The following is a 27677-nucleotide window of genomic DNA, read 5'->3' on the forward strand; positions in this document are numbered from 1 at the left end:
GAAAAAGGCTGGAAAGAAATGAAAGAATAACATACTACGAATCAGACCGTGGAATTTTAGAAATTTGATCGTGACAGCGAATTTAGAAAACCTGAAAAGGGAAGTGCAAAGATAGCGTCTAGATATAGTTGGGGGGGGGGGGGGGGTGAGTGAAGTGGAAAGAAGATAAGGATTTATTTTCCGACAAATATAAGGTAATATGAGCAGAAGGAAATGATATACCAGGAGTAGAATTCTATGTGAAAAGGATAGTAGAACAAAGAGTGAGTTAATGTTCAGTGACAGGGTTGTTGTCTGAATCGATAGCAAACCAGAGCCAACAACTTTAGTTTTAGGTTGTCTGAATCGATAGCAAACCAGAGCCAACAACTTTAGTTTTAGGTGTACATGCTGTTGTCACAAACACAAGATGAACGGAGACAGAAACTGTATGAGGAAACTGAATGGGTAATTCAGTGTATAGAGGGAGATGATGATCTCATAAGCATCAGGCATTTTACCACAATGGTAAGCGGAAAGAACCGAATATATGCCAGGTAGTACGAATGGAAGAGGAGAAATACTAACTGAGTTTTCCAATAAAATTCAGATAGTAATAGGAAATACATCGTTCCAAAGTCACAAGAGCAGGAGATCTTGAAAAATTCCAGCTGCTTCACGTCATGGTAATGCAGAGTTATCGAAATCAGATATTATGCTGTAATTCGTATCAAGGAGCAGATATAGTGGCGGATCACAATTTCGAAACGATGCATAGTAAACTGAAATTTAAGAGACCCGTCCGGAAGAATCGATACGCAAACAAGTGGGATACTGAAGTAACGAAGAAATAAAAATAAAGTAGTCGATGGAAGCACTGATTCAGCATAAGGAAAAGTCAAACTTACCTTCGTTGAAATGAAAAGCAACCGAGTGACCATCAAAGGTGCACTGAGAATCCCACTGTTAAATCCAGAGGAGGGAGCGGATGGATGTAAAGAGTGTACTGAAAGCCTCTAGGAGGGGGAGGATGTGCCTGGTATGGAGATAGAAGAGTCGATATAGAAGATGTAGGGAATCCAGGTAGTCAGAGTTTAACAGAGTTATGGAAGACATGCCTTCAAATAAGACAGAGGCGATTGATAAAAATCTGCACATAAAAAAAACATTGTTTCATTTTTAGCTAATATAGCTAGCTTGACAAGAACTATAATTCTTTCCTATGAATACAATCTATATGTTATCATTTTTTTAAATTAAATTTATTGGCCTTTTCTAGCCATTACAGTTGCTTACATTAGTGGCTACAATTAAATTTTAAAAACATAGTTATTTCGTACATAATAAAATTACAGATACAATCTTTAGTATGTCACAGATTTCTATCATCTTCTTGTGGGTCACGTGCTATTAAACCGTTGATTTTGAGACCGTTCTCACTCAATAATGTTTTAATATTTGTTAGTACCTGAATCTTCAGTCTTACGAGACTTTCCCACGGCTTATTTTGATGTGGAATATATTTGGAACATCTCAATATGATAGGATCAAGATCTGAGTCGTCTTGTGGACGTTCACTACGTCAGGGACACTCTGTGACTCCAATCCTGTAAAGACGTGCAGGGGAAAATGCGTGTCCCAACCTTATTCTAAAACAGAGGTTACATATCCGTCTGAGAGGTTGTCATTGCTGTACTACGCGTTTGTCTTTATAGGTCGCTGAGCTGAAGCCTTTTACTGCTGCGATATTTGCCACTGGGTACCCATTGATCTTAAGTCTCTCTTTCTGATGCGTATAGACAGTCTGAATGCTGAAGCTAAGTATGTAGCATGTCCTCTTCTTTCATACATTCTTTACGAAGGCTGTCTACTTATTCGTTATGCCGGATGCCTGTATGTTCCTTTATCCTCATTAGCTGAACGGACTTATTTTCTTTGTTAACTGTACCACATCATAAATATAGCTGTTGAGCCGGACGGGCACGTATCGATCTTTATTTTCACGGGGATGGTGTCTTTACCCGTGGGCCACGCGCGAGAGCCAGAGGGCGTGCGCGGAAGAGGCGTGGTTAGCGGGTATCCGGTTCGCCGGCGGGCAGATCGGTAACGACGGCGCGGTTGGACGCCAGTAAGCGAGGAGCGATTAGGAGTGAAAACGCAGCGAGCCGGGGCCAGTTGTTGCGGCGCAGTTGCGGGCAGTAGGCCGCTTGAATTGACGGAGCCCCTTGTATAGTTATACTCTACATCTACATCTACATCCATACTCCGCAAGCCACCTGACGGTGTGTGGCGGAGGGTACCTTGAGTATCTCTATCCTTTCTCTCATCTATTCCAGTCTCGTATTGTTCGTGGAAAGGATTGTCGGTATGCCTCTGTGTGGGCTCTAATCTCTCTGATTTTATCCTCATGGTCTCTTCGCGAGATGTAGGTAGGAGGGTGCAATATACTGCTTGACTCCTCGGTGAAGGTATGTTCTCGAAAATTCAACAAAAGCCCGTACCGTGCTACTGAGCGTCTCTCCCGCAGAGTCTTCCACTGGAGTTTATCTATCACCTCCGTAACGCTTTCGCGATTACTAAATGATCCTGTAACGAAGCGCGCTGCTCTCCGTTGGATCTTCTCTATCTCTTCTATAAACCCTATCTGGTACGGATCCCACACTGCTGAGCAGTATTCAAGCAGTGGGCGAACAAGCGTACTGTAACCTGCGATGCATCGTGTGGCCCAGATTGGTGGAACGCTTAGCTCTGGATTTCATATACAGTGATGTCAACTGCCTTCACCGGGAAATTCGAAGGATTAATACACTTGCCTGTTGTCGAGACAACATACCCTTGGTGACCCTTTGGTGCGCATGCGAGGCAAACCATAAAGCACAGTAACTCAGTGTGATAGGTGTTGCATGAGTAACTTTGAGTGTGAGTCTGGGCCAGATACTTCAGCCGACCCCCTTAGTTTTCACACAGCTTTCATGGCATTTAACAGCACCAAGTAAGTTTGTTCCCTTGTACTACTGGCAGAGAAAAGCGCTTCTGTCTTCATTGTAAAGTTGCTGGCCTGTCTGGGTCACCTTGCGGTGTCATTACAGCGCCTTGTGCTTGGAGTTCAACTTTCGTTTCATTAAAGACATTTCGTTCAGGCTAAGGGCAGGTGCCGCGCGAGGTCTGTCGTACCAAGTTAATACAAATCTGACGTTGTAGGCTGTGGCCTTTCTGGAAAAAAATTCTTTTTATACATTTTCTTTTAAAATTAAGACGTTTTAAACTATTTGTGATGCATGACGTATGATTAGTGCTACAGGAACAGGAAGCCTCCTTGAATCATATTTGAATTGTTTATCACTGAATATTACAAAAGTCAAATTGATGGTAGCCGTTTAACTTCAGTATCCAAAGCTTTTTTTTTTTTAATATTAACTTCTTACTGTGCCATCAGTGTTAAATTCTGGGTTATAGAAAAGGGGAAATAGGATAAATGTTATTGAGTTCTATTTATATGTGAAACGTAATCCTGAATCGTCGCAGTGAGTGGCTATAACTATCTTTCTATCCTAGCTAGTGGCGCTCTGTTGTGGCAAGTGGGTAAACCCGCCGTTGTTGTTGCCGAAAGTGCCTACGTAAACACGCATGCTCAAAATTTTGTAAACAGTTCAGCCAGATTTAAATAACTTTGTTACCAATTGTAGTTTAGTTATGAGTTCTATGAGAAAAAAATTTCTCAAAATGTCTGTCAATATCGCAGCCCAGAATTAAATAATTTTATTACTAGCCAACTGTAAATTGTTCCTCGACTGAGGGTGACTATCTAAAGATTCTTGTCTATCAGTTCGATGACGTGTAACGTAATTTTTTAAAAATAAGTGTTGGTAGAATTTTGTCATCTAATTGTGAATGTTTTTTTAAGTATAATTTGATCACTTGTTGTGGCCTGGACCTACTACTCAACAACTGATTACGCTGACATCAAGGTGGCATATCACATTCCAGTTATTATCAACTTTCCACTTTCGATGTTCTAATTGCTCTGAAGTATTTTTAGAGGCAGTCAGTGATGTGTTGGTAAATGTGCCAACACCTTGTAGATAGAGGAGGCCGAAATCTAACGCAGACGGGCGGGAATTCTGGAACAGGATAAGTATTGAATGCTAATAAGAAAAGTATGCAGCTCCTCGAATACTTAACTTTATTCTATCCTTGTGGTACATCGCTCTTGATAATACAAATAAGACTTGTAAGTAGGCTGTTTATGTTTTCTCTATGTAAGTAGGCTGTTTATGTTTTCTTATTGGCAACGTTACGTAGCGCTCAATATGAAAATCACTGGCTGTTCTGTGTGCAGTCTGTGGCTGCTTTGCATTGTTGTAATACTCGCCATTGTAGTGTTAGGCAGCTGGCTGTGAACAGCGCGTAGCGTTGCGCAGTTGGAGGTGAGCCGCCAGCAGTGGTGGATGTGGGGAGAGAGATGGCGGAGTTTTGTAATTTGTCATGAACTGCTATATTTATATATGATGATATCAAGGTAAATACATTGTTTGTTCTCTATTAATATCTTTCATTTGCTAACTATCCCTATCAGTAGTTAGTGCCTTCCATAGTTTGAATCTTTTATTTAGCTGGCAGTAGTGGCGCTCGCTGTATTGCAGTAGCTTGAGCAGCGAAGATTTTTGTGAGGTAAGTGATTTGTGAAAGGTATAGTTTAATGTTAGTCAGGGCCATTCTTTGGTAGGGAATTTTGAAGGTCAGATTGCGTTGCGCTAACAAAATATTGTGTGTCAGTTTAAGCACAGTCATATATAAATTGTTCAAAGGGGACGTTTCATATGGCGACCCTGCCAGGATACCTCACTGGAATCCTCTGATTTTTCTTGTAGTTTGTGTAATTAGTGTAGATGTTGTTTACTGCTAGCACGTAATTGTAAAGAGAATCTCCTTTGTAGTTGTAGCCTTTCATTGTTGTACAGTAAAACAGTTGTGGCATGCATGTAGATTTGCACCAAGTATTTCGCAGCTGCGCTGGCAATTAAGTAGACATTATTTCCATTGCTATGTTATTTTATTTTGCTCTTCAAATTGTGCTTTTCTGTGTTATCATGTGAAATATTGTGACAATTATGGCGTGTGAAAAACGTAATACTAGGCTCCAAAGTAAACTGAGAAATGACAGTGAAGACGAAGGCAGTGTGTTAGCGCCGCAGAGTAATGAATTAACTAATGTTCAAAGTAGTAATTTGGTAATTGCGCACAGGGAAATGGAGCGGGCGGCAAACAATGGTGTAGACAGTGAAACAGGTAGTGAACAGGGAAGCGTTATCGATCGATTGGTCGGCAACAGCTCGCCTCAGGAATCGCGAATGACAGAACACAATATCGCAAATACTGTAGATTCAGGTTTTGGGTCATCACCGTTTTCTCAAATAAGTCAAGACACATTTTCTGCTTGTCAAAATGTGAATGTTGCCGGTGCAAATGCACTGCCGAAAAGCGTAGAGAAACAGATTCCAGACACTAATACATTATTATTGCAATTAATGCAACAAATGGAACAAAATCAGAGACAAATGGGACAAAATCTTAAAAAGTTAGACACAATGGAACAACACCAGAGACAAACACAGCAACAGTTAGACACAATGGAACAACACCAGAGACAAACACAGCAACAGTTAGACGCAATGGAACAAAATCTTCACACCACGCTTGAACAAACACGTGAAGATTTAACTACTGAGTTACATAACATTGAATCGAAATGTCAAAAAGTCTGTAATGACGTAAAAACACAAATTTGTGAGCATTTTCAACCTATTTTTTCGCGGCATGAAAATGTATTACAGAATCACGAAGCAGCCATAAAAGAACTGCAAACCATTGTTAATGAAAATCACGACACCTTGCAAGCTAAAATTGACTCAGTTGCATCTACCTATTCGGTTACGCAACTTGCAAAAACTCAGGAAAACTTAAAGGACACAGTAGATACTCTGAAACTTGGTTCAGAAAAACATACAGAGGAAATAATTTCACTATCGGATAAAGTAGCTGAACTTTCAGATCAGTTCACTAACTTATCTACAAAGGTAGATGATGATCTGAATGACACAAGACCTGTAGCCTTCACTGACACTGAAGAGTGCGAACAAATTAGGAAATTCAAACAAAATCAGAATCAGATTAATACGCAACACCAAAAAGAAATCCGGGAAGTACAAGATCAGCTGACACAGTTAATACAAGAATTACGTATTTCAGAGGATACTCGCGCCCCAATACGGGAAGAGGGACACAGAAATACGGAACAGCCACAAAATAATAACACAGGGCATTTCGGAAGTTATGAAAGAAATTGGCAATGTGCACCGAATTTTGAGATGGAACGGCCGACACGACCTAACAATGACCGATATGCGACTCGACGACATGATGATTTTGACTATAAGCTGTTCATTACTACACGTAAATTCAAAACATTTAAGAATTCTGGCAACGACATTCATCCACAAGCATGGCTCCATCAATTCTCTCATTGTTTTCCTCCCAACTGGTCATTGGAGCACAGATTAGAATTTATGTGTGGCTACTTAGAGAATGAACCAGCTGTAAGAATGCGATCGGTAATTCACGATTGCCACAGTGAAGGAGAATTTTACCATGCCTTCCTCTCAGCATATTGGTCTCAAGCCACACAAGACCGCGTAAAACATGGCATCATAATGATGAAACATTTCGAACAATCTGAATTCTCCAGTCTTGTGAAATATTTTGAAGACATGTTGCACAAGAATCAGTACCTGTCAAACCCATACAGCCCCTCAGAACTCATCCGCATTTGCTTAATCAAATTACCTGAACATTTACGACATATTATTTTGGCAGGACGTTGCAAAGACGACATTGAAGCTTTTCAGGGACTGTTACAAGAACTGGAAAGTGACATTGACAATCGCGGAACACAGGAGCACAACAATTACAGATCACATCAGTCGCAATTCCGCGATGAAAGAAATAATAACTGGACGCGACCAGGCTATTCTCACAACACAAATTGTGACCGAAACAGACACCACCCGTATTACAACCGGTGGCAGAGTAGTAATAATTACAGGGAAAGATCACCTCTCCGCGGTAGTGACTATCACAGAGACAATCAGAGAAACAGACAATTGGGGAACCAAAATAATTATTATCAAGGGAGACAGAATAACTTTAGACGCAACGGTCCAACGCGCAGTTACGATTCAGGGAGAAATTCTCCACCACTTAACCGAGAAGAAAGGAACTACAGGAACTACCGACATGACGACAGACGATGTGATCGTAACGACAGACCTGAATTGCATCAGAACTGGCGGGATTTAAACAGGGCAGGGCCCTCTCGTCACGGTGAATTTGTAGAAGTTAGGTCTCCAAATCCCAATAACGACGCTCGCCAACAAAGAGACAATAGGCAATGACTCACACCGCTGGCAGCCACAAAACGTTCTTATGACACTAACGACGCAGCTGCCGTAGCTAGTAATTACGTAAAAATGGAAGACATTAGGGACATCTTACTCCAGGAACACGACATAAAACATAACAATATTGCATATCCTGTGATTCACATTACAGTAAATGATGTAAAATTTACGGCAGTACTTGACTCTGGCAGTCCCATTTCAGTAATTAGTGAAACAGCCTTTAGCAAATGCAACAAATCGAACGATTGTCCCACACTTCCGTTACGTAAGATTAAATTACAAGGTGCAATCTTTGGAAAAAGTGTAGATGTACGCCAACAAACCAACTTAGAATTCTATTGTCAAAGCCACAGCTTCTCTATGAGCTTTCTCATTGTTCCATTATTGTCGACGGAAATTATATTGGGAGTAGACTTTTTGAATGAATACAAAGCAATCTTAAACTTTCACGATGCTGAAATAGGTTTAGAGAAGGAAGGTAAGTCAATAGCTTTGAAATTTGAAGATTGGCTCTCAAACCATGACGAAGAAATCAATCGGCTTTACCTTCTGTTAGACAACAGTTCGGACTTTTCTACGGAACTAGACACTAACAATCACTCTGCAAGTACTGACAGGGATGATGTCGACGGCGCATTTGACACTAATAAGTTAATTCAGAATAAAATTCAAACAATTGAGAATTGTAATGACACTGATAGGCAGGACCTTTTTGAGATTTTACAAGAACATTCCACAGTTTTTACTCATAAAACAGGAACAATCAAGGGATTTCAATACCAATTTCGTGTTCGTGAGCATACTAAATTTTGTGTTAGACCATATGTAATTCCAGCACATTATAGGGACCGTGTTAGAACAGAAATACAATCTATGCTCGACGAGGGCATTATTGAGCCTGCAGTAAGCTCATACAACAATCCATTACATGTTGTTGAGAAGAAAAATGGATCGATCAGGCTTGTCTTAGATTCGAGACAAATCAAAACTATCATTATTCCTGAAACAGACAGGCCGCAGACGATGGAAGAAGTTCTTCAAAATTTTAATGGTGTAAAAGTGTTGTCTTCCATTGATCTCAGATCCAGCTTTTATCAGATCGAACTTCATCCAGAATGTAGAAAATACACAGCTTTCCTTTGTTTCGGCGTTTGTTATCAGTTTCGGAAACTTCCTTTTCGTTTGAACATTTCTTCAGCAGCATTCATTCGCGGGCTAAATTCGATATTACCTGAGTTCTTAAAACGTCACATCACCTTATATGTGGACGATATTCTAATAGCAGAAGCTTCATGGGAACTACATAATCGCATCCTCAACAGTTTGTTACGTATTTTTGCAGAATCTGGAATCACAGTTAACTTGGAAAAGTCTGAATTCGGTAGGACAAAGGTGAAGTTTTTGGGACATATTATTTCTTCTGAAGGCATTCAGCCGGATCCTGAAAAGTTAGAAGCAATCAGAGCCATTCCAGTTCCATCCACAAAAAGACAAGTCCGCAGTTTTCTAGGTCTCGTAAATTTTTACCGTCGTTTTCTGAATATGCAAATTCTTGTTACACCAAAACTTTGTTCTCTCACTGGAAAAAATGCTATTTGGAACTGGGACGAACAAGCACAGTTGGAATTCAATTCTTTGAAAGAAGCGTTACTTCACGCGCCAATCTTAGCTCATCCAGATCTGTCACAAGATTTCTGCCTTAGCACGGATTCTTCTAAAGTCGGTCTTGGTGCCCATTTATTTCAAGAAGCCATAGAAAATGACACTACCATTCAGAAAACCATTGCTTTTGCTAGCCGAGTGCTAACAAAATCTGAAAAAAATTATTCCGTTACTGAATTAGAAGCTTTAGCTATCGTTTGGGCATTTAACAAATTCCGTTTCTTTCTTTCTGGTAAGCACGTAAAAGTATACAGTGATCATCGTGCATTACAATTTCTTCTGTCTTCAAAATTAAATCATGACAGGTTAAAACGTTGGGCATTGTTTCTGCAAGAATTCCGCTTCACAATAGTCTACATTCCCGGCAAGGAGAACATTGTTGCTGACGCACTGTCACGCGCACCGGCTGGGCTTGAGAAAAGTACCACAGAAGGCAACCTCGAGAAAAATTTCAGTATTCTTTACATTCAGAAAGTCGCCTTTGAAAACTTCATCACCACATCTTTAAAAGACATTGCTCATGAACAAGATAAAGATCCGATTTGGAGAGACATCAAAAGTAAATGGCATGAAAAGACACACACTCAGATTCGGCATTATTACCTGGTTAGAAACAACATACTCTTCAAACGCAGCACTGTTGATGACAAGCTATGGGTACTTTGCATTCCCGACGATTTTGTTAATAAGCTCATTTGGTACATTCATTTCAGCTACGCACATTTTGGCCCACGAAAATGTTATCATATTCTTCGAACGACTTGTTATTTTAACAATATGGAAAAGAGAATTCGAAGAGTCTTGTCTATTTGTAAACTTTGTCAAAAGGCGAAACCATCTACTATCTCCCATAGTGCTCCGCTGTTTCCTATCATTCCCTCTAAATTAAAAGAATTTGCTGCTGTTGATCTCTTGGGACCGCTTGTCAGAACATCTAATGGATTTTCGTACGTTCTAGTCGCTGTTGAACTTACTTCAAAATTTGTTTCTTTCACACCGTTACGTAAAGCCACTGGACGGTCTGTATCCAACGCCTTTGTTAAAAATTTCTTACGTGAAGTTGGACACGTTAGTAAAGTCATTTCAGATAACGGACCGCAATTCAGATCTGCTGTTTGGTCACGCATGCTTCGCAACCATAAAATCAAACCTATTTTTATTTCATTGTACTCACCACATTGTAACCCGTCTGAACGGATTATGAAAGAAATCAATAAGCTTTGCAGACTTTATTGTCACAGAAAGCATCAGCATTGGGAGAGATATTTACACTTATTTCAAAATGTGCTGAATGAAATGCCTCATGATTCCACTGCTTTACCACCTACTCTTGTACTAAAGAATGAAGAACCACCGAACAGAATCAGAGAGCTTGTACCTTTCCCAAATACACGTAAACTTCGACACAAAGACATAATTGATTTGGCTCTTAAAAATATAAAATCTGCAGCAGACAAAAGGAGAAAACTACACGGTAAAGCAAATGCAAAGAAATTGTATATTGGTCAGAAAGTTCTCATTAAAGCTCATTCATTGTCACATAAGAAGAAACACTTGAGTCACAAATTCTTTCTAGTTTACAATGGACCTTACAGAATCCGACGTATACCACATGATAATTGCGTTGAAGTTGAAACTCTGCGTACTAGGAAGAGTAAAGGTTTACACCACATTTCACATGTAAAACCGTTTATTGAAAGATAATCTGCTTTTTAACTTTGTCTTTGCCATCAAACTTTTCACTTCACATTTCTAGTATGCTTTGTCAGATTTAGAATCTGTTAACATGTAACAATGTTTGAAGTGAAATATCCAGTCAAGAACCAAGAGAACTTATTTAAACAGAAATTACGAATGCATTGTTATAATGAACAGACGACACAGTGTTGTTAATTGTACATTCTTACTTGTTAGTTGCACGATTACGTAACGACTATCAGGCTTACGTACTTAGTACACATACTGGTACTGCTAATGAGATTTTAATGCAACTTTTGGTTTACTTGAAAATACATTCTGGGTTTAAAGTACTTTCTGTGAGATACCAGAGGACACAGTGGTTAGTTTATGTGACAGCTACACGATGTTATCACGACGCTACTAATGAGTGACAATTCACAATGTTGCTTTTGCAGTGTATCTGTTTTATATCTGCACAGTTTTCTGAATTCCTCTAGGAAGAAAAACATGTTTTAGTAGTAACTTTTGTGGTATAGCAACAATGAGACAGCCTTTTTCGTGGCATAACAATACGTTACTGTACAGTACTTTCTTCATTACAACAATAAGCGTAATAACTACGATATCTATACGCAAAGCATTTCACTTTTGTGTATTATGAGGTAAGTACATTGACTTATGCAGAACTTAGCTTTCGGAGGACGATAACTACGACACTTCCACACAGATTATGTTGCAACAAGACGCACATTTAGCGCTACAGTACACGTATTTGAGTGATTAATTTTGTACTTAAAACATTTATTTTTAAAGATTTTTGAATTACAAAGAAAGTTTTCCGTGATACATTTCATTGCATTGCTGTAATCTGTAACACCTGATGGTATAATTACATTAATCCTCAGGGGGGTACACGCTTACTTTGTGTACCATGTGTTTGGCAAGCACAAGGAGCCCTAGCTAATATGGTATTTGCTTATACAACTTTACACATCGGTACCATATTTTTCTAACACTCAAATTACACAGCTATCTGATCATTTAACAGAGAAAGAAACTTTTTTTACTACATCTGTGACACATGTTTACGCAATTACACAGTTGGGTAACTTCACACTTATGAAACTGTATTTTGTCTGTACTTTGAGAAACGCTCATATTTTTCGGAATCATTGTGATACTATGAGAGCTTTGAATGACGTATTTCGTATGGGGTCATGATTTTTACAGTACGTTTCAGGCACATGACACTATTGATATGAGAAGAGAATTTTTTAGGTTTTGAAATTATTGGAGGAAGCTACGACGATTTTGAGATTTGACTGAAGTGTTATGATGTTATTATGATGACGACGATGTGTATTATACTGTTGAGGTATGTTTATGATCAATAAGATGATGCTACCGTATATGAGGAATAAGAAGTATGTTGGAAACCAAGAATCGTACTTTAAGAGTTATTAAATGTGTGTAAATGTGTGACTGTATCACAATGCTGACGAATTTTTTTGGACACTGTTATATTCATAGTATTTTGTTTCTACACATTTGCAAAGTAAATTCTCGACCTGTGAAATTTTGTATATATGACTGTCACTGTAGCGGAGACTGCTGTCACAAATATTTCCGTACGAAAGTTAAGTGACCACCTGCACATAATGCGTCGTGGGCACCCAGGTGTGTCAGACGCCTGGAGAACAAGCCATTAGTGTGAGTGCCTCGTCAGAAGCACAGGTAGAAAAAAAAGAAAGGGAAGGCCATTGTCCGCGCTACTGACATCTCCTTGTTGAAAGCATACTGTGGAGCTCGTAATTTATGATATTTACTGAAATGCCTAATGAAACGATGAGAAACATTTCACAGCTATTGCCTTGCTAGTTAAGAAAAATGCCATATGGCTTGCTTTATGTATTTATTTACACATTTTGTTTAATATCAAGTTTCTAGCTGCACTGCAGCATTGGTTAAAATAAAATTTTATAGATGTACTAATATAAATATTTTCTGTCTACAGATCGAGTATATAATAATTTTTTTCAAAAAAATGAGGGAGCACAAAGCGACATTTACCTTCACAGGAACTGCATTCATAATTTTCTTTTCAAGTACTTGGTAATTTCTTTTGTAGAATAAATTGTGATGCATCACTCTAATGTTAAGATGTGACATAGGTATTAGACATGGCCATTTTAGTGTAATATTTTTTCTGCTTGCGCTATGTCATGTTTAGGTATAAGTTGCTGCTGTTTGCCAGGCATAGTGTTATTGAATTTGACTTTTGCTAATTTATACTGTAGCTTGCTTTGCAACTTTCCATTTTTTTCATAGCTGTTTATAATAATTGTTTTACATGCTGCTGCATTGCCTCGTCCCTTAGTTTAGCATCTGAGCTCAGTAGATTTAAGTTAGCTTAAGAGGGGGTAGACTATATGAGAAACTGACTATGGAGAATAGGTAAAGAATGCATTGCGAAGTTATATAAAAAGGATTTGGGCCCAAATGAGTATTGTACAATCAGAAATAATTATTTTGAAAGAAATATGAACAGAATACAGAAAGCATGCTTGGATAAGATTTTTTTGGTGGAAGCAAAGGTTGAAATAAGACGAAAGATCTATAGAATGAAGTTTTGGGATGGACTGCAGTACCAAATGTTACACTGAAAACGAACCCTGTCCTTTCCTTTTGTGTTATCCCAGTATGTGTTTGTGTACCCTTGTGTATTTGTTTTCTTCCTGTCTCTGTGTAGTTTCATAGAATTTTTTTCTCTTTTAATATTAAGCTACATTCACTATGATGAGGAATACTGTTATCCTCAAATATAATTGGCATTAATAATATGTTATTTACTTTGTAAAGATGTTAGACATTATTCATTCTGTTTAAATGCTCATGTGTGAAGTTGATGTTTCAATAATTATTCTGATCTTCTATGTATGTACTCATGTCATAATTCCTGTAACACTGACGTATATGTCTATTTCTATTCTTTTGTAAAGCCCCTATTACTACAAATGTTATCTATATTGTTATGTTTTTAATGATGTATTGTGTACCTTTGTTATTGTATTCTCATGTTATAAAATTGTAATTGTTACCAGTTCTTCAAATTAAGTAACATTTCACTGCACACGTTTCTGTTGGTCATAGTACATGGACAATATGTGAGAAGTAGGGACTGATAGTGTTTGCACGTGTGTTAATGATTCAGCAAGGGACTGGATAACAGCATTGCTGGATCTAAGGACAATTCCAAAAACTTTGTGAGTGCACAAGTGGTGGTTTATGGACTTGCTATATTCTCCGCAAGACTATTCAATGGTGAATGTGCACCTGCACAATCGCAACAGATGGCTGCTGGCCATCTCTACAAGGACTACAGTGGGTCAGCACCTCTGGTGGCCCACCAACACCATTATCTCTACAAGGACTACAGTGGGTCTGCACCTCTGGTGGCCCACCAATACCATTATCTCTACAAGGACTACAGTGGGTCTACATCTTTGATGATCCATCAATACCATTATTTCTACAAGGACTGCAGTGGGTCTGCACCTCTGGTGGCCCACCAATATCGTAATCTCTACCAGGACTACGGTGGGTCTGTTCTGTGATGACCTACCTACCAATATTCATCAAAACTTCGACTGACTCTGCAGTGGGTTTGCTCTGTTGTGACCCAATACTTGTCTGCATGTCGAGAGTCAGCACTGTCTTTCCGTTGGAAGGACAACACTACTTCTTCAAGACTGCATGGAAATCCACTACTTCCGTGTGCATTTTCTTTTACTGCTCAGACTTTGAGAAAAACACTGCTATTCTACTGTAATGAATGATCAGGACTATCTTTATGGACTGTGAGAAAATTTTAGCTTTTGACCAACATTGTATCAATAAGTGTGTGCATTTGATTTCTTTGTTATTGTAATTATGAAAAATTTTATCAAATCATTATTGGCCACTGCCCAAAAAAATTTTGTAAAATTTTTTGTGGGGAGCATGGGGGCTATGTAAGTAGGCTGTTTATGTTTTCTCTATGTAAGTAGGCTGTTTATGTTTTCTTATTGGCAACGTTACGTAGCGCTCAATATGAAAATCACTGGCTGTGCTGTGTGCAGTCTGTGGCTGCTTTGCATTGTTGTAATACTCGCCATTGTAGTGTTAGGCAACTGGCTGTGAACAGCGCGTAGCGTTGCGCAGTTGGAGGTGAGCCGCCAGCAGTGGTGGATGTGGGGAGAGAGATGGCGTAGTTTTGTAATTTGTCATGAACTGCTATATTTATATATGATGATATCAAGGTAAATACATTGTTTGTTCTCTATTAATATCTTTCATTTGCTAACTATCCCTATCAGTAGGTAGTGCCTTCCATAGTTTGAATCTTTTATTTAGCTGGCAGTAGTGGCGCTCGCTGTATTGCAGTAGCTTGAGCAGCGAAGATTTTTGTGAGGTAAGTGATTTGTGAAAGGTATAGTTTAATGTTAGTCAGGGCCATTCTTTGGTAGGGAATTTTGAAGGTCAGATTGCGTTGCGCTAACAAAATATTGTGTGTCAGTTTAAGCACAGTCATATATAAATTGTTCAAAAGGGACGTTTCAGACTATCTTCAGATACGGTTAATGGCGCCTTGCTAGGTCGTAGCCATGGACTTAGCTGAAGGCTATTCTACCTGTCTCTCGGCAAATGAGAGAAAGGCTTCGTCAGTGTAGTCGCTAGCAAAGTCGTCGTACAACTGGGGCGAGTGCTATCCCGTATCTCGAGACCTGCCTTGTGGTGGCGCTCGGTCTGCGATCACACAGTGGCGACACGCGGGTCCGACATGTACTAAATGGACCGCGGCCGATTTAAGCTACCACCTAGCAAGTGTGGTGTCTGGCGGTGACACCACATTCCTCCCCCGCAAATCGGCGAACGGTCGTGTTATAAGGCTTCCGCCCGCCGTGGGGAGGACCCCATGTTGACGTATGCGATGAGGTGGGGAGCCTAACAACAGGCGAGGCTGTGCCACCCGCACCCGGCTATTCGGTCCGAGGGGAGCTAGGAAACGCCTGAAAACCTAGTCCAGGGTGCACGTCAACATGCGGTGTATGCGCCCGTAAAGAGACAGGAGGGGCCGAAGGGTCGACCTCAATTGCGTCGGGGTACCCGACGCGCGATGACGTCATGTGGTCCGGAGCGGGCAAGAGTTCCATGGCGGAGGACAGCTGGTCACGGGAAGCGATCGGCGGCGCGTGACCCAGGGAGGCGCTTGGCGGCTGCAGCGAAGCGTCGAATGCGGGCGGCGCCGGCGGGAGAACAGGCGGCGGCGGCGGCGGCGGCGCGTCGCCATGGGGCAAAATGGAAGGCATCGTCGGTAACACCTGGGGATGAGGCGAGCCAGTAGATGGGTCCCCAGGGCGCTGACCGGACGGCACCGTCGCTGAAAGCAGACGGGGAGCGGCAGAACCCGTGCGACGACAGAGGCGCAGCTGATTGAGATGCCGACGCACCTCACCAGAGGCCCCCAAAACCAAATACATCGCGCGGCCGAGGCAGCGAAGAATGCGCCCTGCGAGCCAACGCCGTGAACCTCGATAGTTGCGATAAAATACAACGTCGCCTGGAGCAAAAGCAGGAGTCTGCCGCTGCACAGGAACCTGATTCGGCGGATGCAGCAAAGACTTCAAGGTTCGATGAGGACGACCATGGAGCAACTCAGCAGGTGAGCGACCATCTCGGGGCTGAGAGCGATACGATGACAAAAAGAGCAACAATGCGTCCTCCCGAGAATGCAACTCTTTGAACTTCAACATCTGTGACTTGAAAGTCCGGACCAATCGTTCAGCGGCACCGTTCGACTGAGGCGAAAACGGCGCGGATGTCAGATGTTGAATACCATTGGCCTGGCAGAATGACTGAAATTCTGCGGACATGAATTGTGGGCCATTATCGGAAACAATAGTCTGCGGAAGACCTTCAATGCAAAAGATAGCAGACAACGCTTGGATGGTGGCAGAGGGCGTCGTGGAAGATATCCGGACAACAAAAGGAAAATTACTGAAAGCATCTACCAGAACCAACCATCGAGCATTCCAGAATGGACCAGCAAAATCAATGTGCAAGCGTTGCCAAGGGGAAGTGGCTTTTGGCCATGCAAAGACTTTCCGCGGCGGTGTGGATTGTTGTTCGGCACACGCCATGCAAGAAGAACACATATTCGTAATCGCAGCATCGATTACGAACCAAGTACAGTGCTGACGAGCAAGTTGTTTCGTTCGCACTATACCCCAATGTCCTTGGTGAAGAAGCCGTGAGACAGAGGACTGTAACGAACGTGGGACCACGACTCTGGACTGATCATTATCAGAACGCAACAACAAAACACCACATCGAACAAAAAGTCTCTCCTTGTGAGCAAAAAATCGGCGAACCAACGGATCCTCGATCCGAGACTTTGACAAAAGCCATTGTGTAGCAACAAAACGCAAAACGGTAGCAAGGACCGGGTCAGCAGCTGTGGCTGTAGCTACACGACGAAAATCAATCGGAAACGATTTGACCACTACATCGGTTTCCGAATCAATGAACATGCAAGCAAGTTCGGAAGAATCGAATGCTCGATCCTCAGCAACAGGCAAACGGGACAACGCGTCGGCGTTTCCGTGCTTAGTAGTGGACCGATACGAGATATCGTAGCGGTACTGCGAGAGGAAAGTCGACCAGCGAATGAATTTCTGCGCTGTACGCGGAGGTACAGGCTTGTTCGGATGAAAAAGCGATGCTAATAGTTAATTTTACCCAACACACTCTGTAGCTGTTTCATATTCTGTGGCGAAGGCAAATCTTGTATGGTACGGAGGTGCTCTGGACTCGGATGTATGCCTTGGGCATTGATGACATGTCCCAAATACGGCAAGTCCCGAGCAAAAAACACACATTTGTCCTTCCGCAAGCGAAGACCATTTTGTCGCAATACCTGAAATAATGTTCGTAGGTGTGCTAAATGCTCGTTGGCTGTCTTTCCGGAGATCACAATATCGTCCAGATAGTTCGCAGCAGTAGGGACCGACGCACAAATAGTTTGTAAATATTGCTGAAACAATGCAGGGGCGGATGCACACCCGAATGGCAGTATTTTGAAGCGGCACAAACCAAGATGCGTGTTAACCACCAAGACGCGCTGGGATTCGGCGTCCTCTGGGATTTGCAAGTACGCATCTGCGAGGTAAAACTTCGAAAAGTATTTACCCGGGCACAGTTTAGCAAAAAGATCTTCCGGGTGGGGTAAGGGAAAAGTTGCAATAACGAGTTGTGGATTCACTGTTGCCTTGAAGTCCACACAAAGTCTCAGTTTTCTGGAAGGTTTTGGCAAAATTGCTAAGGGTGAGGCCCAGAGAGAAGCTTGCACACGTTCAATTACACCCTGCGATTCTAAATCGTGTAATCTTCTTGCGACCTCACATTGCGCGCTCAGAAAAATTTCGGTTGCGCGTTTACTTTCAGTTCCAAATGTGCTTCATAGTTTTTAGCGCAACCAAGGCCCGGTGCAAAAATGTCTGCAAATTCTTCACACAGACGAGAAACACTGTCTGAAGGGACAGTCTGATTCACTGATAGGACCTGATTTACAATAGACAACTTAAACAATTGAAATAAATCTAAACCAAACAAGTTCACTGCAGTAGAAGAATGAAGAACGTAAAATGACACAAGTTTTGTATGTCCCTTGTGTGTTGCAAGAAGAGTGCACTGTCCTAACACAGGGATGAGCTGTCCTGAATAACTTTGTAACTGAACATGTGCGGCACGCAACGGAGGTTTGCCCAGTTGTTTGTATGTGTCGTGATTGAGCAGTGAAACTGCAGCTCCGGTATCGAGCTGGAATGGTATGACCTTGCCATTAAAGTCCAAATCTACAAAAAGTTTATTGTCCTGCTGACGACAAGAGCGACTGTCTCGTGCAATTTGAACTGATACAGGCACAGCATCACTTGCTAATTGACGTGATTTCCGGCGACGCCGATGCACACTTATTGTGGGACGAACACATTCACAGGTAGAGACAGTGGCACTGGACGAAGTGGAATTAACTACATGAATGTCCATGGGCGAAGGTTCACGAGCCGGAGTGTCCTTGGTTCGATTTCGGCGCGAAGCAAAGGGCCTGGAATGATTAAGAGTGTCTGATCTGAGCTTTTTCTGGCAAACACTTTGAACATGTCCTTTCTTATTACAGAAAAAGCAAATAGCTTGGCGTGACGGGCAATGTCCACGCGAATGTCTAGTTGCACACCGCGGGCATGATTTCACTGCATTTGTGTGCTGTCGCGGCACACCTGGTTTATAGCGTGGCGGCAGCTGCGCAGACGTGCGCGAGGGCAGTTGACCGGGCCGCGCAGCGCGCCCTGCGGGCCGGTTAATGTTACACACGGCTGGCGAAGTTGCAAATGATTCCTGAGCACAGTCAAGTGTGTCTTGTCTATCCCATATGTCTATCACTTGCTGAAGGGAGGGATTAACTAGTTTCAAAATCTGTTCCCGTATGCGAACATCAGAAACGTTCTGTGCAATTGCATACGCACCATAGTATCTGAATGAGGAAGGCCACAGTCACATTCAAACGCACAATCCCTAGTAAGGCCTTGCAAAGTTGCAACCCACTCCCTATTAGTTTGACCGGCCATACGTTTTGTACGAAAGAACGTATACCTTTTTGCAACTACATTAACTGTTTCTTTGAAATAGGCGTCCAATGCCGACAAAATTTCTTCATAGGACAGAGTTGCTACGTCGCGTCGTGGAAACAATTTCACTATCACACGGTAGGTGGACACACCGACACAAGACAATAAGTGAGGCTGCCGCTCAGTTACCTTGAATTCTGTAGGCGGCGAGATGAAATCCAAACTGGCGTGACCATTCAGTCCATGTCTCTTCGTTTGGGTCAAAACTGCGAAACAGCAGTGCAACTGCATGTTGTGGCTGCGGGAGCGGTGAAGCGGCGGCCGCCGCATCGTGTTGCAGTACACGTTGACCCCGGACGAGCTGTCCAACGGCATCCAATAACGCCTGCGTCTGCTGATTCTGCAAGCGATAAAATTCGGACAGTACATCTGGAGATAGTGGCGAAGCCATGACACAAGTAAATGTAAGCAATTAGAAAGAACAAGACCCTTTCCGTTGTCTCGTCGCCAATGATGTGTTGGTAAATGTGCCAACACCTTGTAGATAGAGGAGGCCGAAATCTAACGCAGACGGGCGGGAATTCTGGAACAGGATAAGTATTGAATGCTAATAAGAAAAGTATGCAGCTCCTCGAATACTTAACTTTATTCTATCCTTGTGGTACATCGCTCTTGATAATACAAATAAGACTATCTTCAGATACGGTTAATGGCGCCTTGCTAGGTCGTAGCCATGGACTTAGCTGAAGGCTATTCTAACTGTCTCTCGGCAAATGAGAGAAAGGCTTCGTCAGTGTAGTCGCTAGCAAAGTCGTCGTACAACTGGGGCGAGTGCTATCCCGTATCTCGAGACCTGCCTTGTGGTGGCGCTCGGTCTGCGATCACACAGTGGCGACACGCGGGTCCGACATGTATTAAATGGACCGCGGCCGATTTAAGCTACCACCTAGCAAGTGTGGTGTCTGGCGGTGACACCACAGTCAGAATTAGTATGTTGTTCCATTTTTCAGTTCCAAACTTAACTGTTTCTTTAACTGTTGTTACTTCTGCAGGATAACTGCAACTTTATGGCGGTAGTAAAAGCTTTTAAGCTATGCGGAAACAATTCCCTTATTTGCTTTAGATTCGTGGGTATATAATTGTAAAATAAAAAAATCCTACCATGAAGGAATTATGTGAATGGGACGGAAATAGCTAGGTGTGACGTAGGTGTACAGACAAACAAACGAAGGCCACTTCAGAAAAATTAGACCATCTACTCAAGAGAAAGAACCAAACAAATTGAGCAACTCAGTAATACACTGGTCCACCTCTGACCATTATGTAAGCTGTTATTCGGCTTGGCACTAAATGATAGTCAATTGAGGAGACAGTCTACAGCGTGAATATATTTTAGAATATGTATGATAACTTTGCTATATTGAATTTTACATGTTTATTATGACCGGTGACGGTTTTCAGCCATCACCTGAGCAAAACAAAAAACTAAACGGCTCTTACATTTCATAATCATGCTACAGACGAATGCCATACCACAGGGCATATTATGATACTCATCAACAGCTATCAGTGAAATATTGTGGCTCATTCAGCTAAGAGACAGAGCCTCTGTATCTCAGTTGAATGAGTCTCAATATTTCACTGATAGCTGTTGATATGCATCAGAATATGCCCTGTAATATGGCATTCGTGTGTAGCATTATATATGAAATGTATGAGCAGTACTGTTTTTTGCTTTTCCCCTGATGAGGGATGAAAACCGATCCGGTCATAATAAACGTGCAACATTCAATACGGCAAATTTAACATGCGTATCTTAAACTATATTCATGCTGTAGACTGTCGCCTAAAAATATGTTTGTAACTAAGGATTGGTCATTGCCACATTTAATATTGTTTGCAAATTTTGGAAACTTGAAGTAAGTTCCTATGGGACCAAACTGCTGGGTAAACGGCCCCTGGACTTACACACTACTTAATCTAACTTAAACTAATTTACGCTAAGGACAAAACACACACACACACACACACACACACACACACACACACCCATGCCCGAGAGAGGACTTGCATTCAGCCACTTTTGGCAATGTTCCTGTTATTATTTCACGGTTTTTTACTACTCAGGACTTCACCTGATGATGTAGCTAATGTCACGAAATCAGTCGTGCTTTTTAAATTATGCAACTGTACAGCTGCAGTGTGTTTTTTTAAAAAAATCCAAGTGAATTTTTTTAGTAGTGAATCTCATCTGATTAAATTTTTGTGTACAAGCCAATTCGTCAAGAATCCATAACGGAGCAATTAAAAACGCAATCCAGGTGAAATACAGCGAACAACCTGGTCACGAATGTAGTGGCCCAGCGACCAGGATTCATATCTTGACATCAGCGGCCAGACCCTCATGAGTACTGTTATATCCTAACCAGTAATGCCACCCGAGCCCGCTGCCAAAAGGTTGGCAGCATCAAAGTCCGGACGCCGTCCGCATAAGCAGCGCCAGCGAGACAGGAAATCGCCGCAAGTCTGCACGCGCCACCGCTGGCTTCTGGTTTCTTAAGCGCTGGAGTCGCGAGCGCTAGGACAGTTCTGTATTCGCCGCTCAGTTGTATACTCGCCACCGAATTGTGTACTTGCTAGTCAGTTGTGTGTTCATGGCAGCAGAGTTGTTGTTTGTCGTCAGCCGACGCTGACCTAGCCGCTCCGACTCGAACTAGACAGATTTCTGTAGACACGGAGTTCACTACTGTGTTTCTGTATCTTCGTTAATAAAGATAAGTACCGACTTTTATTTAATCAGAGTGTTTGGGTTTCCATCTTTCTGTTCACTGTTCCAGCGGACCGGTCGGCCCGCTATTAAAAGTGTGGCGGTGACTTCGTAAGCCGTTTCTACAGCGAATTGTTTGTCGCTACGAACGCCGCCACAAAACTGGCGACGAGGGCTTCCGAACTCGTGTGCAGGGCTGGTTCAACTTGTTTCTGGTTATACTAATTATAGCGATAAAATTTTGGGGGCTGGTTTAATTTGTGATCACTATGTCTGCCGAATTACAACAGTTGATCTTGTTACAGAGTCTGCAAATACAAAGTCTGGTGGAAGCAATCGCCAAACAAGCGGCTAATCCTCCAACACAAAAGGAACAAGCACAGGCAGCACCACCTTTCCGTGCTTTTGATGCATCAAGAGAAGAATGGCGAGAATATTTCGCGCAGTTGCAGGCGCACATGACAGTCTACAGAACCACGGGTACTGAGCGGCAGCTTTATTTAATTTCCACTGCAGGCGTGGAAGTCTATCGACTACTTTGTAAGTTGTTCCCGGAATCCAAGCCAGAAGCTTTAGACTATGACGTTGTTGTTAACAAGCTTGCTGAGTATTTCGAGTCGCGAGTTCATGTGGCAGCAGCCAGATTCAAGTTCTTCAGATTAAAGAAACTGCCACATCAATCTAATAAACAGTGGTTAACAGATTTACGGGGCCTCACCCGTCAGTGCCGATTTAATTGTGTGTGTGGAGCTTCCTACAGTGATGTCATGTTACGAGACGCTATTACTCAAAACATTGCAGATTCTCGTATTCGTGCTGCTATCTTAAAGTTGCCTGACCCGTCATTAGAGACTGTGATGAACATCATTGAAGCCCAAGATACTTTTGACTATGCTGAGTGTGAGTTAGATCAGCCATGTATTTCTCAAATTGCCTGTGCTAAGCAAGTGATGTCACGCCCGCGGCCCCACCGGCAGAGTCAGACTGTAAACACTAGCCGGCCGCGTCATGTTAAACACATTCGTCAGCCGCGTGTGCAAAATGATAAAGTTAAGTCTTGCCCTAAGTGTGTTCTTGCTCATCCTCGTGAACGTTGCCCGTTGAGAAACGCGGTTTGTCACTTTTGTCAAAGGAAAGGACACATCCAGACTGTTTGTTTGCGTAAACGCAAGAACAATTCTAGTGCTGCTCAGCCCATGGATATTCATGTTCTTCAAAGCCAGCCCGCCCAGGAGGTCGCGTTTAAAGACTTTTCCACGGTTCGTGTGGGTAATAAACTTGTTCGCAATAAGCCACCCACCCAGCCCTCTGCTATGCGACCCAGGCGTAATTCAAACGCTGTAAAAAATAATGTACAGACTGCAAGTGAAGCGGGAGTTGTTGTTCCACCCGCCCAACCCACGAGTTGTCGTAAGCAGCGAACACGCGCTAAACGCGCTGATTTTGTGTCTTCCGCCTCCACTGCACCGATCCAGAGACAGTGTAATAAACTATTTGTGAAGCTACGCATCCAGGATAAGACCTTCAATTTTCAATTAGACACTGGTGCGTCTGTGACTCTCATAAATAGTGCTACGTATGCGGCAAAACATTCTTTGGCTACTTATAGTGGATAACAAATTCCTGTGTTAGGTGTATGTAGCGTGCCAGCCACATTCCGTGGCAATACAAAAACAGTTTCATTCACAGTGCTCCGCGCTACAGACAGTGTAAACATTTTCGGATTAGACTGTTTTGACTTGTTTGGCCTGTCTATCCAAGACAATGTGTTGCAAATTAATTCTGTTGTTGTTCCTCAAGACAGCATAACCGATTTGTGTAAACAATACAGTGACATATTTAAAGACGAACTAGGTTGTGCTGCGAACTTTGCCGCTCATATTACGTTAAAAGATAATGCTCAGCCTCGATTTTTTCGTGCTCGTCCAGTGCCTCACGCCCTCCGGGCACCTGTAGCAGATGAACTTCGTCGTTGGCAAAACAACGGTGTTATTCAACCCGTTTCAGCGAGCCAGTGGGCTTCTCCCTTAGTTATTATAAAGAAACCGTCTGGCAAGTTACGTTTGTGTGCTGATTTTAAGTCGACAGTTAATCCTCAGACTGTCATTGATTCTTTTCCTTTGCCTAGACCGGACGAGCTGATGGATAAGTTAGGGGAAGCTCGTTTCTTTTCCAAAATTGATCTCCGTGAAGCATATTTGCAATTGCCTCTCGATGAGCAATCACAACAGTATTTTGTCAGAAACACGTCGTTGGGGTTGTTCCGTTTTCTGCGTTTGCCTTTTGGTTGTGCGTCAGCTCCAGCTGTTTTTCAGCGTTTTTTGTCACAACTTCTGGCTAAGGTGCCATCGTGTTGCAACTATTTAGACGATATTGTTGTGTCCGGTCGGACGCCTGCTGAACATTTCCGTAATTTGGAGTGTTTGTTTACAGTGTTGTCTCAGGCAGGCCTACGTTGCAACATCGATAAATGTTCATTTTTCCTTACGGAGATGGAGTATCTGGAACATGTTATTAATGCTCAAGGCATTCATCCCTCCCAGTCACATTTAGCAGCTATTCGTGATTTGCCCGCCCCTCGCAATCTGCATGAATTGCAAGCAGTTCTTGGCAAATTGACATATTATATTAGGTTTATACCTAATGCATCACAGATTGCTGCACCGTTGCATCGTGTCCGCCGTAAGAATGTTCCGTTTGTGTGGTCAGCTGATTGCCAATCAGCCTTTCAGCAACTTAAAGAGGCTTTATTGAATGATCGTTGTCTGGTGCATTACGACCCTAACAAGCCTCTGGCGTTAGCTTGTGATGCCTCTTCTTTCGGCCTCGGTGCTGTGTTGTCTCACCGAGTCGGTAACACCGAACGTCCTATTGCGTTCGCATCTAAATTGCTAAACAAAGCTCAGTGTAATTATAGCCAATTGGACAAGGAAGCGTTGGCTATTGTGTTCGGTGTCACAAAATTCCATCACTACCTCTATGGTAGACCATTCTATTTAGTAACAGATCACAAGCCCTTGACGTCACTGTTTCATCCGTCTAAACCAGTTCCTCAGCGGACAGCTTAGAGACTACAACGTTGGGCTCTTTTGTTATCACAATACCAGTATGAGATACTGTATCGCCCTACAGCTCAGCATGCAAACGCTGACGCGCTTTCTAGATTGCCGATTGCTGCGGATGATGTCTTCGATTCCTCTGACGACTCTTGCCATCAGATTGACGCCGATGAGCATCAATCCCTCCGGGATTTTCCGATTGATTATCGTCAGGTGGCACGTGAGACAGCTACGGATCCTCATCTGAGTTTACTTTTACGTTTTGTTCAACGTGGTTGGCCGTCCAAGGCAAAGGACATATTGGATCCTGTGGTTCGTCGCTATTATCCGCAACGTCATCTGTTGTCTGTTTCGCACGGAGTTTTGCTGTTACGCACCGAGAATGACCAGCTTCGTGTAGTGGTTCCCCAAGTGCTCCAATCCAAGGTCCTCGACTTGTTGCATCAATGTCATTGGGGAGTGGTCCGCACCAAGCAGCTTGCCCGCCGTCATTGTACATGGATCGGCATTGATAAGCAGATTACGCAGATGTCTACAGATTGTTCGACGTGTGCCGAACACCAAGCTGCTCCGCCTCAACGCTATTTTGAGTGGGCACGCCCTGCCGGTCCCTGGCAGCGGGTACATATTGATTTCGCTGGTCCATATTGGAATTCTCGTTGGCTCATCGTGATAGATGCATTTAGTGATTTTCCGTTTGTTGTGCCCAGGCAGTCCACAACGTCTGCACAAACTATACAGGCGTTGACTTCAATTTTTTGTATTGAGGGTCTTCCAGAAGTTTTAGTGTCTGACAATGGTCCACAATTTACCTCTGCTGAATTTGAAAGTTTTTGTTCTGCCAATGGCATTCGCCATGTTCTTACTCCGCCGTTCCACCCTCAATCGAATGGTGCAGCGGAACGTTTTGTACGCACATTCAAGGATCATATGGACCGCCTTCGTGCTACGCACTCTCGTCAGCAGGCCCTCATCACGTTCCTGTCGTCGTACCGGACCACGCCACGCGACGGCCCTTCGCCTGCGGAGCTTCTCCACGGCCGTCGTCATCGCACCCTACTACGGTTGTTGCACCCCCCGGATCGACCCGCCTCTTCTGAGCATCGCACGCGATTTCAGCGCAACGACGCCGTTTTTTTCAGAGTTTATCACGGTCGCCGTCGTTGGGAACGTGGTACCGTGATAAGTGTCCAGGGTCGCGGTTTTTATACTGTTCAAGGTGCTACTGGGGTGCACAGGAGGCATCAGAACCAGTTGCGCCGCGCTGGCCGCCCGGATTCTGCCGCTCGTTCTTTGTCCACAGATTTGGTCCGCGGCGGGTTCCAGCCGCGCCTTCCGACTTCGTTGCCGCCCCCAGGGCAGCAGCAGCAGCAGCCGTCGCCGCTACCGCGCCGACAGCCCGTCCCGTTGATGCCTCCCGCGCAGCTTTATCCGGGAGCGCCCCAGGTGGTCGCTCCGGCGCCTGCGGTCCCTCTTCAGTCGCCACCGCCTTCGGAGCTGATGGACGTCGACCCCTCAGCCGGGCCGCCTTCCCAAGCGGTGGCTGTGCAGCCTGTCCTGCAGCCGCTTTCCTTGGGCACCCCCAAGGAGTCTGACACCGCAGCGCCTTGTCCGGCGCCCACTCAGCAGCCGTCGACGCAGCGTCAGGAGACGCTTCCTCTCTTCGTGGGTCCCGACGCCCCGTCGCGTCCAGTACCAGAAGCTGCGCCCGTAGCCACAGGCGTGCACCCTGACCTCGGTTTTCAGTCGGTGTTTCCCGAGGCCCCGCGCAGTTAATGCTGGGGTGCGGACCGGGGACTGCCACCGACAACAGTCTCCGCCCCGGTATCGTCCGCTACGCCTGCGGCCAGACCCCTCCCCCGCCGTCGACGCTCGCCACGTCATTATTCAACGACGGTGCGGCGATTTGTGGGGGAGGAGTGTTATATCCTAACCAGTAATGCCACCCGAGCCCGCTGCCAAAAGGTTGGCAGCATCAAAGTCCGGACGCCGTCCGCATAAGCAGCGCCAGCGAGACAGGAAATCGCCGCAAGTCTGCACGCGCCACCGCTAGCTTCTGGTTTCTTAAGCGCTGGAGTCGCGAGCGCTAGGACAGTTCTGTATTCGCCGCTCAGTTGTATACTCGCCACCGAATTGTGTACTTGCTAGTCAGTTGTGTGTTCATGGCAGCAGAGTTGTTGTTTGTCGTCAGCCGACGCTGACCTAGCCGCTCCGACTCGAACTAGACAGATTTCTGTAGACACGGAGTTCACTACTGTGTTTCTGTATCTTCGTTAATAAAGATAAGTACCGACTTTTATTTAATCAGAGTGTTTGGGTTTCCATCTTTCTGTTCACTGTTCCAGCGGACCGGTCGGCCCGCTATTAAAAGTGTGGCGGTGACTTCGTAAGACGTTTCTACAGCGAATTG

The 27677-nt window shown here is 43.5% G+C and overlaps 1 protein-coding gene across 1 annotated transcript in view; it reads left to right on the forward strand.

Moving 5' to 3' along the window:
• The window catches only part of LOC126474740 (uncharacterized), a 137759-nt gene extending 110716 nt beyond the window's left edge, over positions 1–27043 (forward strand). The window contains exon 2 of the mRNA XM_050102216.1: positions 26571–27043. Within this exon, the coding sequence (XP_049958173.1) occupies positions 26571–27043 (473 nt within the window). The remainder of the gene's footprint in view (positions 1–26570) is intronic.
• Positions 27044–27677: the final 634 nt, after the last annotated feature.

This window comes from Schistocerca serialis, chromosome 4 (assembly GCF_023864345.2).
Source record: "Schistocerca serialis cubense isolate TAMUIC-IGC-003099 chromosome 4, iqSchSeri2.2, whole genome shotgun sequence".
NCBI lineage: Eukaryota > Metazoa > Arthropoda > Insecta > Orthoptera > Acrididae > Schistocerca > Schistocerca serialis.